This window comes from Convolutriloba macropyga, chromosome 4 (genome assembly GCF_964194025.1).
Source record: "Convolutriloba macropyga chromosome 4, txConMacr16.3, whole genome shotgun sequence".
In the NCBI taxonomy this organism is placed as follows: Eukaryota; Metazoa; Xenacoelomorpha; order Acoela; family Convolutidae; genus Convolutriloba; species Convolutriloba macropyga.
In genome coordinates, this window is record NC_134471.1 from 37,732,903 (window position 1) to 37,746,567 (window position 13,665).

Sequence of the window (13,665 nt, forward strand, 5' to 3'; positions counted from 1 at the left end):
CTCTTACAAAGTGTGCCAGAGTTAGTGGATGTTGTCAGCAAGAAAAAATCCGCAAAGCAGGCATTGGAAAACACTATTTCGAACACAGTTAAAAAGCAAACAGGAGGCTCATTAGCACTGCGAATGAGACGACAAAACCGAATGAATCGGAGACGGTCTAAACGATCTGGCTGAAAAGCTAGAAAAAGTACAAATATGAGAAAGACAGTCATTTCAAAAAATAAACAGCCAAAAAGAAGTCGGTCGGATTTCTTCGCTAGAAATAAAGATGATCGGTAATATGTTACCAACAGAGGCAACACATAGTTCTCTGGATTTGTTTGAAAAACCAGCGCTTCTTGTAACTTTTGATGGTAGTTTTTGTCAAAAAGTAGGGCCAGTGTACAGCCCTAACGGACCCATGCTCGAATTTGAGGTGGCTGGAGACAGAAATAATTTTATTGACCTACAAAAAATTTTCCTGGAAATCAAATGCAAGATAGTTCAAGGTTCTGAAGCCGATTTGAAATATGACGCTGGAGCTGCAGCAGACGTCACCAAAACAGACGCCCCTTACTTCTGGAATAATGTTTTACATTCGCTCTTTTCTGACTGTACAGTATATCCATCGGACTAAAAATTTCAAATGCAAATGGAAATTATGCTCACAAAAGTTTCATTGATACTGAATTTTCTCATAACAAAGATGCTAAAGCAACTTGGTTGGCATGTCAAGGTTATTCATACGAAGAGAACCCCGGAGCAATTCTGGCAGCTGAAGTTAACAGACAAAAAACTTTGGTTAGACAATCTGCCGAATGTACTTTTTATGGAAAATTAGCTGTAGATTTTTTTTTACTTGCGATCGACATCTTTTGAGTGGTGTGACGCTGCGAATTTCTTTTCGACGATCAATAGATGATTTTGTCACAATTTCCGACGATGCTGCAAAATCCTACAAAGTAAAAATTATAGAAGCTAATTTGTATGTAAGAAAATTGACGTTGAACGATGACGTGGTTTCTGCAATTGAAAAAACTTTACTAACAAGTCCAGCGTCCTATCCGTATTTGGAAACCATAACTAAAACGTTTTTGCTTCTACTGGCTTGCAAAGCTGGAAACAAGAAGATGTTTTCAGCAGGGAGCCAATTTGACGTCTAGTTATATGCCTTAACACAAATGAAGCGTTTTTAGGAAGCAAACAACTCAATCAATTCCACTTCCGTAAACTCAATCTGGAGCAGATTTGTATTTACCGAAATGGACTTCCTGTTGCTGACAGTCCAATAAATACAACTGATGACAAACGCTTATATTTCAACACAATGTCAGACTTAGCCTATATTGACAATGGTCATGGAATTAAATTGTCTGAGTACCCGAGCCATTTTATTATGGTGTTTGATCTCACAAGCACTCAGCAGGCGTCGCATGATTTTATTCACCCTGAACTCACCAATTGTTCAATTTCAACAGAACTCAAGTTTTCAGTTGCCTTGCCAGGTAATATAGAAATTTTCATTATTGGTGAGAAAGCGAGCTCTATTTTCATCGATTTGGCTCGGAAAGTTTCTAAAAATCATATTCTGACAAACTAATGGATGAAGACGAGATAAACAGCCTGATTCAAGCATGTAAACTTCTAAAGTACAAATTTTGTGGTGTCTTTGCAGCTGAAAATTTTCCCTTGAAATTGTCAGAGAAGAGATTCATTATTGCTCTGATTGTATTGGAACACATTGGACACTTTTTTGTTGGAAGAATGGCAATTACATTTTCGCTGATCCGCTTGGACAGAAATTAACATCATACAAATGTTTGTACAACAGACTGGCCTCCGCTGCTCTTGATATTCACAACGTGTATGAATTGCTTAGAAATCAACCTATACAAACACAAAACTCTATTTTGTGTGGCTTATTTTGTATTTATGTTGCTCACTACATTTATCACAACACAGAAATTGTAAAAATGAGTGATGTTGGTTTGATTCGATTTGCGCTTCATATGATGCTCTAACTAACTCTACTAAAACTCTGCTTAGTTGAATAAATTTTTTTTTCAAAATCTTATTTTCTCTTCATACACTATGCGTACAAGCAAAACATCAGTATCAACAAGCAAATTACCATATCCGCTCAAAAAAATGTTCATTATTTGGTAGAAAGCACCTGAGTGTGGCCCAGACAAGATATTTTGAAATCTCTTTAGAGATTCACTTGAAAAGCTATCAGTTTGAATTTGTTGGTTATTGGACCTTGTAATACAATTTTGCAATGACTTTTGATGGAGTTGAAACTGTACGCTGCTTCCTCGCTGTAGTCGTCGTTGATTGTCTTCATTCAACGTCACGTTGCTGCTGTTGTTGACCTTTTGATTAGCAGCTACGTTAGAGAAGTTTGGCAACAGTTTCTGAATTGAGTGGGAATCTACGCTCAAATTTTTGTTGTATTCAACCGCCAAAACAAGCTTTTGAAAAATTTCTCCATTCAGCTCTAGGTTATTTGAATTGGCAAACAAAATCTTGAATGTCGTGTAGAGACAAGGCACTGTATAGCTTTTTTTAAACTTTGATTTGTCCGAAGACTTTGTCACGTCTGATGTATCCACCAAAACATGGTAATGGTTAGTTTTCAAAGTGCAAGAGGGGTTCTCAAAATGAACACACACAGCATAATTTTTTACACCATTCAACTCCGGTTTTTCATCGCAAACTGAAAATTTGAAGGCCTTCTGAAATTGTTTGATGAAAACCGGCGATCGTTCAGACATTGCTTCAACCATTTTGATTAATCTGTGGAAGCAGCCGAGGATGAGGTCGCTGATTCGTATCCAGAATCTTTTTCTGCTAGTATAGGTTTTTTAGCCACCGGTTTCTTAGCAACAGAAGTATCTTTTTTCCCTTCTGACTCTGGCACCGAGTTTCGTATCCTGCCACTTTTTTTCATAAGTTTGTCAAATTCCTCTGTTGTAAGAGATATTCTCTGTTCAAATTCGTATTCATTGTCTTTTCTCTTAAAAAGTTTCAAAAAGACATACGTCCCGGTGTTTTCATAGGTTTTGAGAGTAGCTCTTATCAACCTCTTTTCTGATTTAGATATATCGAAATAGCAATCACCGTACTCTTTGTCTTTGCTTGCAGTGAAAGGCATTTGTACCAAATTAGCTTGGAAGTTTTTGTTGTAGATCGTAGCCAACTGTTAGCGAAAGGTTAAATTATTCAAATGTTAACTATTCATTCCAAAACGGTACTGATAGGGGTGTTTCAAGTGATTTACATATATCACATGTCTTCAGAGGCCCATGTATTTCCCATATAATTTATATATCGCGGAGTTATATTTAGATCAACACGAGGTATTTCTTGGCATTGCCTTGATAACTCAAACACATACACAAATACACACTGGTAATAGTCCCTAACACAATGAGTTTCAAAGAAACTAACTGATAAAGGGGAATAATACGTGTTAGGTGTGATAACTCAATCGTAACAAGGAACCAAAGTGTGGTTTCAATTACAAGCAACGCGCTCCCCGCCTAAGGCGCGCGGCATGCGTGGGTTACACGTGTGTGGTCTATTTATCCAACTTGGTCCAAATTAATGAAAAACACCTGGCGTTCAACTGAAACTTTGTAATTATATGTGCAGTTTTAAGGCGTGTGCCTAATTCTGTTATAAACAAAGCAGTAAAGCACATATGTTTTCAATCAAAATTCCGGGCCGAAATAGTTGGCCTTTGGTTGTGCCGGGGGCAGATAAGAGAACTGCCACTGGACTCACATTGTTAACTCGCATAAACTACATGGGGTTAAATTCCCCGCTACATTTTATTTCATTTCGGTTCCGAAACAGCAACTCTTTAACTTTGTTGAAAGTCCACTGTCTGAGCAGAAATCAAATTTTGTGAACAAATATCCTTGCGCTTAAAATACCTTCACAATTTTTTCTTGTTCAATTATCAAAAACATTCAATTTGCTTATCTTCTCTTCAAAGCATTCCAAAATTCTTTAAAACATTATTATCTCTTCAAAATTCTTCAAACGCAGAAAATGTCTTTCCATATCCTGAGCGACCAAAACAATGTCTGGGAGCAAACCATTGTGTACCAAACCTTTTACGAAAACTTTGTGGTTTTTATCCAACAAAAAAGGACAAACGAGAAAGAGGAGAATTGGACAACGCTTGAACACTTTATGATACCTAAAATCTTCATCAACTTCATTGCAACCTTGCCGGACAAAAAGAGAGTGAAGATTGCGGTGGAACCTTTATCACTTCAGGCGGGTTTGTTCCACCTGTGTTGTTAACACATCCTCTTTACCCGTATGACATTGTGACACTGCCAAAAGAAACTCGAACTATTCTATACAAAAACGATTGTGACTGCGTGCCCTTTTTCGAAAACCAGTTGGGAGTAGTTCGGGCCTGCAAAGACCTAGCCGAATTATGGGGCCTTCCACATTCTCCCGAGTCACCAACACTAACACCAGGATGTGTTTCAACGCCAACTTCTGATCCTAGTGCCACTGTGACTCCGGAGAGCTCACCGTCTTTGTTTTCACCCGTTACAGAGGAGAAACTTGCATGGAAATTTGGCTCACTACCAACTGCAAGTCAATTGATGCAGAATCTGTCTGCGACCGACTTCAGAACACCGTCTGGCTCGACGACACCAACAACAATTTTAGAGACGGTTCAAGCTTGGTTGCAGCAACAACAACAACAACAACAACAACAACACCCGACAACTCCGAGACGCCAAAAGTCACTCTCGCGCCAAGAAAAAGAAGGTCCAGTGGACCTTGTGAAAAACTCTTTCATTAGAAGTTCTGAAAGGAAACCTAAACTCCCATTTTGATTGTGTGAAGAATTGCTTATTGGAGTAATCAAAAATTGTGTTTTATAAAAATGTTGAGTCAATTTCTTTGATTTATTTGTTTCGATTTTGTAAAAGAGATTAAATATTTTTTGTGTACAATATAAAAATTGAATATTATTAGTTTGGTTTTTGAAAATAGAAAAAAAATTCGAAGGACTAAAGACAAACTGAAAAAAACTTTTTTTTTCGAAAACCTGTAAAAGTGACTATATTTGCCAAATGAAGAAACATGTATAAACATGGTTTTATAGAGCACAATATCGTCTACAAAATAGGACTTGAACAACTCTATTGAGAGGTGGAGTCTTTGCCCATTTTCAAACCATTTTTCGAACAAATTGATCAAACGAAAAAAAAACAATGAAAACGAAAAAGTTGGATAATTTTGTAAGGAGACATTTTACTGAGCGCAAAGTGTTCTACAATAGAACTCTTAACAAAAATTTTTGAGGAGCACATTTTTATGGGTCACAGAGAACAAAATCTATGTTCAGTCATATATTTTTGTCTTTAACTTATCACCCTACAAGTGGAAGACTGATGAGGAAACTACTGAGAAGTATCTCATATGATGTAAAACAACACGCTCTAAATTTTTGGTCCCCATAAACTTTTTCATATCTGTAACAGAAAAACAGTTATTTGTAAAAAAGCAAAAATTTTGTGAAAACTGTAAATTTTGAAAAAATTTTTTTCTTTCAAATAAATTGAAAACATGCAATTATTCAATGTTTCAATGTTATCCCTATGTTTTTTACTAAAATTTGGTGTTACTTTAGATATTCCTCATAAAAATTTTTAGAGAAAAAACACTTTTTTTCTGAAAAAAAGGTCAATTTTTCCGAAAAATCGAAAAAAATTGATGATGTGGTTGTTTTGCTGAAAAATAATCAGAATGAGTTTTCTTACGAATTTGTAACAGAAATAAAAGGTTATGATGATCATGGAAAAAAAAACCGAGAACACGGTTTTCGCAAACACCTGTTTTCAATTAAAAATATGTGGCTGCCAGATGTTTTGAAAAATCGTGTTCCCGAGGTTTTTTCACACTTCTGTAAAAACCTGTCTTCATAAAATCTCACGCTGTGAAACTTTGATCATAAGAATGATGAAGCTAGCTGCTCGCCAAGTATGAGTTCCATTAAAAATTGCGAAAAAAACAAAAAAAAATCAATTTTTTTTCCAACTCTTAAAAACATTTTTTCTTAGTTTTTTTAAAATCTTTCAACCCTCAACAGATTCTGCTACAACCTCCAGTAATCATTGATGGTTATTGATGGACTTGTTATAATAAAATTCAAATCTATTTTCAAAAAATTTTTTTTTCAATGTTTTTGGTTAAAAAAACTGTGATAATCAACTTTTTTATGCCTAAAAAGAGATATTCAGTTGCACTAGAACACCAATGAAGCTATTTAACCATATAAGGCTCGCTAAAACACGTCATTGCATAGTAATTACGCATATATTGCATAGAAAATACGCATAAGTCTCCGACTATTACGGCAAAACATTGGTATTTGCATTTTAATTCAACTTTGCATAAGACATGATTGTAGCCCTCTTTGGCCAGAATACCAATCATATATGCAAATGGATTTGCATAAAACATGATCTACGCCCTCACTGGCGAATGATGGAATTTGCATAAAGCAGGACTAAATTTGCATAAAATGCTAGACGCCCTCTTACGGGATAAAAAAAATGTTGTTTCTAAAGCTTCATCCATCTCCTAATTTAATTAATGGGGCTGTGAACATTGGGCAATGATATTATTCACTCTTGTGTAATCCTTTAGTTAACTGAATGGAAAGAAATTTTGTCCCTAGAAATTTCGTTTTGAACATGTTTCCAAATTCAACCAATCAGAACGTTGGCTATTTTTAGAGAGTTGAAGGTTTGGTTTAGCTCGAAATCAAAACCATTTTATCTTCAAATTGATTCAACTATGAGTTTCTCGTGCAAATTTTGTAACGCCAAATTCAAATATCGCTCCAACCGCAATCGTCACCAAAAGAACTTGCATCCAGATGAAGTTGGAGTGCCAGTGTATCGCTGTGAACACTGCGATTTCACTACAAGAGAGCTACGAACTCTCGAACGACATTTCGGAAACCGACATAATCCGTTAGTACAATGTTGTCTCTACTGCTACATTGGCTTTGATTCTGCTGATCGCTTTGCCACACACATAAGAGATCAACATGGACTGCCCTCGAGAACTAGTGAAACAAGCAGAAGACCAACAGAATCCGCCTTTCAAGGAGCACTTCAAGTTTTCACTATTGATGGAACGGAGGAAGACCAAGATCTCATGGAGTTCATGCTGAACAATAGAGACATCATAACAGACCTTATAAACAATGAAGTTTCGAATGCAGCCAAAAAAATTCAGTTTGTTGTGTCTCTGGATCTGTACAAAGAAAGAAACGAAAATGACAACGAAGAACAAGCTATCGAAATCTTTGCTAGCTCTGAAATGACTACAGTGTACTTGGATGGACTCTCAAACGAAGATTTTTTCAAGATGTTGAGTAAGATGTTGAATATTCTCTTCATGTTTTCGTCACAAGGCAGTGGATGGATTCTACGCAAAGTAAACAGACTGGAAATCAAGATAGCCGCCTGGCATCAAGATAGCCCCGTGCATGCATCATCATATATAGCTCTACCTGGTTTCCTGAACGGATGCCGTTCATTGCTCAACATACGAAACCATTTTGATCACAACTGCTTCGTGTATTGTTTCGTTGCCGCGTATCACATCAAAAATCGAATCAATTTACTGACAGAAGGTCGATCAGGAACTGGAAAGACGAATCCAGATACGTACAAGAATGCGGAACGACAGCCGGTTGGAGACTATTAGATGCCCATGCCCATAAACAGGATCCCATACTTTGAGGACGCCAACGACGTTCGCGTCAATGTTTTCGGGTAAGTGTTTCTTTAATAACATCAATAAAATGCAAATATTCCCGCTCAACGAATCAAAATGTTAAAACTGTATTGGTCTTCATGAATCTGTTTTGTTTACAGAATTGAGGGAACACGTTTGGTGATGATCTACGTTTCCGAAAAGCCAAACAAATCCTTCACAATGGACCTTCTTCTTCTCCACGATGAGAATGCCCATCACTACGTTCTCATCTTGAATCTGGAACGATTTGTCGCACACTTCAAAGGTATAGCGCACCGTGCAGCGCAGCGTATTTGTCGAAATTGTTTTCATTTGTGTACAAACAGAGAAACTTATCAAAACCATGTTAAAACATGCAGTGAACATGCAGCAGCAGAAATTGTTATGCCTAAAGAAAGCAACACTTCCCTACGGTTCAGAAACTGGAAAGCACGCTGGTTTCTTCCTATCGTTCTATACTTTGACACAGAATCTTATCTTGTTCCAATCGCTACAGCACAACCCTCACCTTCTACTTCCTACACAGTTGCAATTGAAAAACATGAACCTTGTGGTTATGCTATAGCAGCCATAGAACACGGTAAAGCAACTCCTGTCTACTTTGAACTCAAAAGAGGTGACAACTGTATGAACGAATTTGTAAAATCTTTGCACGTACTGGCGCGGGACATCTACAACCGAAAACGAGCTTTCTACGGACCCTACCGAGGACCTGTTCCAGCGCGTGAAAACAACACAAGATGTTGGATCTGTGAAAACGAAATAAACGATGAGGCTGAGCTTGTTCTTGACCATTGTCACTACGATGGTCATTTTCTAGGGTGGGCGCATCAACTCTGTAACACTCGTCGCAGAACATCTAACTTTACGCCAATGATTGGTCATAATATCAAAAAGTATGATATTCATCATATATGTCTTGCACCAGCAGAGTGTGAGCCAGAAACGAAGTTTGAAGTTATACCTTCTTCGGAGGAAAACTATATATCACTCTCTGTTGGAGTGTTCATAAAAAATTTTGAGTCGGAGGCCGGACAACAAGTACCCATCTTCGAATACATAAGGTTAACTGACTCGTTTAACTTCATGCCCCAATCACTCGAGTTCTTGGTAGCTGATCTGCCTGACAATCGCTTTGACATTCTACGCTCTAAGTATGAATCTTACTCCAATAGCGATTTTCAACTTCTCTGCCAAAAAGGTTTTTACTGTTATTCCTACATCACATCAGAACAAGTGTTTGAAGAAAAAGTGTTGCCTCCATTATCGGAATGGAAAAATACATTGCATGGCGGTGAAGTCACTATCAGCGAAACTGACTACAATCATGCTCAAACAGTGTTTTCAAAATTTGGTTGTCAAAACATCGGCGACTACCACGACCTTTATCTAACCTGTGACACTTTGCTCTTGGCGTGCGTCTTTGAGGCTTTCAGAGATATCCGCTATGACACGTACGGTATAGATTGCGCACAGTACTATGGAGCATCAAATTTATCAGGAGATGCGTTCCTCAAGGTGTGCAAACCCGACTTGCTAACCGAGAGAGAACAACTTGAACTTGTAGAGAACATGATGCGCGGAGGAGTGTCTTCAATCTATGGGCAACGACTCTTTCAAGCAAACAACTGCCATCTGCCGAACTATGATGCTTCTAAGCCGTCTACATATGCGTTGATGCTAGACGCAAATAACCTCTACGGCGGCGTGATGCAGAACGATCATTTGCCCTTGAAGGATTTTGCGCTAGATGCTCGAGGAAGTACTCAAAATTTCGTCAACGGCACAGCATGGATACATAATTGAAGTTGATATTGATTATCCACCCGAATTTCATGAAGCTCATCAAGATTACACTCTGGCGCCATCCAAGTTGAAAATCAAACATTCTTGGCTGAGCGGTTACCAGAAAAATTGGTTACCAAACGCTGTTGCCTAAAAACCGCTACACGCTACATTATCGGCTTGCCCAATTCTACAATTCAATGGGGCTCAAAATTACAAAACTTCATCGGGCATTAAGGTTTGAGCAAGCGAACTGGATGCGACCCTACATGGAGCTAAATACCAGTCTCCGGATTGCTGCCAGTACTGCTTTTGGCAAAAAGTTCTATAAGGGCATGAATAATTCAGCGTTCGGAAAAACGTGCGAGTTGAAAAGGAACCGTGATCCAGTCGTTATTGTTCGAAATGCTCAAAGTGTGCTACAAAGAACGCAAAACTTCAATTTTAAATCGTTCAAAATCTTTTGAGAGAGCATGGCTGCGATGAAAACTGCAAAAAAACGGATTTATTGGAACAAACCCACTATTGTAGGGGCATGTGTACTTGATCTGGCCAAATTACACATGTTCCAATTCCATTATACAGTGATGAAGCCAAATTTTGACTGCAAAGTTCTCTACTCGGATACTGATTCACTGCTATATCGAATCAATGCAATAGACGTTTATGAAGATATACGCCAAAAAATTCATATTTTGCAACATTTCGACTTCTCTAATTATCCACCACAGCACCCGCTCTTCTTCAAAGTGAAGGAATATGTCGTCCTGAAGTTTAAGGACGAGTTTGCCAGCGTGCCTATTCAAGAATTTTGTGCTCTCAAGCCGAAAATCTACTCAGTAATTGCAATTGGTAAGTTAGTTTTCATCACACTCACACGTATCAATATACAGCTTGTTAGTTGGGACTGTTCCTAATGTTCAATATTTTAATTTAGATGGCGGGGAAAAGAAATCAGCTAAAGGCGTCACAAAATTAGCACAACGACAACTGACGCATGACAGATTCAAAGAAAATCTCTCCTCTGGTCGTTTGATCCGCACGCAAAACCATAGAATAGCTTCTAGCAGCCACCAACTCCATACAGTAACCATTAATAAAGTGTCGCTCAATGCTTTCGACGATAAACGATACATTCTTGAAAATGGGATCGATACGCTGCCGTTTGGTCACATAAATATTGTCCACGAACGTTTCTTCGACGAAGACAACAATTTCGATAATGAATCGTTGAGTTCCTGGTCGTCTGGAGAGTTGTACGAAATTGAAAACCAGAGGGAAATTGAAACCACAGTTGAAACGAATACTGACAACGCTGAAATCCCTGACCCCGGCTTCGTAAGAACCGCCGCAATCACAGAGTCTGATATTGATTCTGATGAAATTGCCGATGAAAATGAGATAGAAGAAGAACGTCCAGTTTATAACCCATTTATTGATTATGAAGCGATAGAATCAGACTCTTGATTAACAAAACAATGCGCTATTTTGTATGCAATTTGACGCTTTTGTACGTTTTTAATTCTCTTATCTATAACAGTTTCTATAACAATTCCATTCTATATGTTGTAACGTATAAATTCAGCTTTAATTCAAATCTACTTTGCTAGGTTTGCCACAAATAAGCAAGAAAAGTTGAAACTGGAATGGCTTTCCAATAGCGCAAAACCAACAATAAGCCACCAGACAAATACATGTAGCGCAATTACCACTTTCCTAACTTAAAAGATCTCCCCTAAGGGATCAGGGATCCCCCTCTGCTGAACGGATCTCCAAAGGATCTCCCCCCCCCCCCGGTCTTCCTGTATATATACGATACTACTCACAGTTGTGTCTTAGTGTTTACAAAATGTAGTCTATCATTTGGTGACAAGATTATTGTTTGGTAAGATTTATGAGGTGGCCGACCAGGAATGAAATTTGTTAAAGGTACTTGACATTTGGAATCAGCCACTCGGAGGGTCATGCCCCTGTAGTGTAAATGCTATCAATGTCTACTCTCATGAAGTCACTGGTCTTGTAGCTGGAGAGGAGTACACCTTTTTCATGCAACTCACTACTGCTTATGGAAAGAAGGGACCCGTGACGTCACTCAGAGTGTCAACGTACACAGATACGGTAAACACGACTTTCACCCAATTGATTATGCCCACGCTAAAATCAGTTTAAAATTTTGCTGGAGTTAGCCTTATTTGGCCATTTTGAGAGCCTTTCAGAGTTTTCGATTTCGACGTGTTTTGATTGGTGTTTTCAGGGTATAACCGTTAGAAAACAAAGGTTTCTGATGATTGTGTGCAATAATTTTGGTCGTATATCAACGCAGAGCCAGTAACGAGTTGCAAAACTAAGTGATTCTGCGACGTGCAATTTTTTTTTATTTTGAGTCGTCTAAAATGCGAACAAGAAAAACAATTTTTTGAGATTAATATCGACAAAACTCAATTGATGAGGTCCGCAACCCGAGACAGGTATACGGATTCGACTCACGAACAGGGCCTCCAGACCCACCGGACCTAAAACTGCCTATTCACCAGATCTAGGCCAGCCTTTTGGTCAGCGATGGGCCAAACCATTGGCCATACCAAGCAGACTCTTGTGCAGAACCTTGGCCTCTCCGAACAGACCCAGGCCGGACTTTTTTTTCATTGTGTTTGCCGTTTCATGACAATCAAATTGGGTAAGACTGGAAAACCAATGATTGCATGGGAAGAGTTAGAATTTGTTCCAGCTCTTTTCCTCTATCTGATCACAATTCGGTTTTGGTATTTTTATGATTTGAAAGAAGCATTGCGGAACAAAATCTTGTGCGTTCAACTTAACGGCCTTTTTACGAGAATACTAATAGTCATTTAAGGAAGAAAAGTTTTATGCTCTCACGTATTGTATTATACGATGTAAATCCTAGCTGTTAATATGCTATTAAAAATCCAACTCTATCACGAGGAAAGTGAGTCATAGTACATATATGTAATCTCTATCTCCATATGAACCTGCGGAACTTTTGAATGTGGGCGGTAATGTCATTTAGACAAAATCTAATAAATTATTTTGGCTTATTTAAATATTAATTTTGCTTTTGAAAATGTAGAATGTAGACCCCACTATAAATTAATTGGACTTTCAAAGTCCCTGGCGGTCTATCATTTATTCATCTATTGTGCTATAATTCGAATGGGATTCCTCTTAAGTGATTCCTAACTACTTCCCCGACTCCTCCCCCCCCCCCCCGAATTTTCGTTTCTTTTACTGACTCTTCTCTTACTTGTAAAGTTGATGTTATGCGTCTCTTCATTATTAATTAAGTTTTATACTTTCAACGCATCTAACTTTTTTTTTGTAAAAGACGTGTCATGATCATTTTCATTAGACTGCATGAACAAATTGATGTTAAAACACTCACGTGCACATTTTAAAATACCGAAGTCTGCAGAGCCAGAAATCAAAATGCCAGAACTTGCTACTTAGCCAGAAGTTGAATTTCGTTGACTTTCGTCATTTTAAAACGTGCGCGTTTCGTGTTTTAAGCATGCTTAAGTGACTCTTGCAGAAGTCACTTCAAAATTCTGACCCCATATCTCGAACCGCTGCGCGGTTCTCGATAAACGCCAGAAGTTCTCAGTGACTTCAAGCACAGTCACTTAACCATTACATTTTTATTTTTAGGGATTTACATAGCCTATTAAAAATGAATACCATTAAAACACACAAAATCATCATCAATTGTAGAGGGAGGGAGCATCTTAAACGTTAGTATGCGAAAAAAAAATGTTTCAGATACAAAACTCGTCAACTTCTGGAACTGTTGATCTGGTCCTGACAGTTTCGTTTGAGTCTGGAACGGGAAGGGAGATCAGGTTACAAATCACAAGTGAACTGGCCGGACTTGATCGAAAATATTATAATACATTTTCGTAAGTTAATGCGCTCACTTTTTCTTCTTGATGATGGGACTTTAATAATTCGAATAACGAAGTTCAATCGATGTCTGTTCTCGAAGGCGACAGAGAGTACCATTGGAAACTATTCCGTTTTAGTGATCAATCTCGTATTAGCACGTTTGAGTCCCCCACGACCAATCACCCAGGGATGCTGTAC

The 13,665-nt window shown here is 38.2% G+C and overlaps 1 protein-coding gene across 1 annotated transcript in view; it reads left to right on the plus strand.

Annotated features, from left to right (window-relative positions):
- LOC142338066 (uncharacterized) overlaps positions 1-13,659 on the plus strand; it is a 34,871-nt gene extending 21,212 nt beyond the window's left edge. The window contains exons 6-7 of the mRNA XM_075387698.1: positions 11,500-11,688; positions 13,345-13,659. Of these exons, the coding sequence (XP_075243813.1) occupies positions 11,500-11,688; positions 13,345-13,485 (330 nt within the window). The 3' untranslated portion in view covers positions 13,486-13,659. The remainder of the gene's footprint in view (positions 1-11,499; positions 11,689-13,344) is intronic.
- The last annotated feature ends 6 nt before the right edge of the window (positions 13,660-13,665 follow it).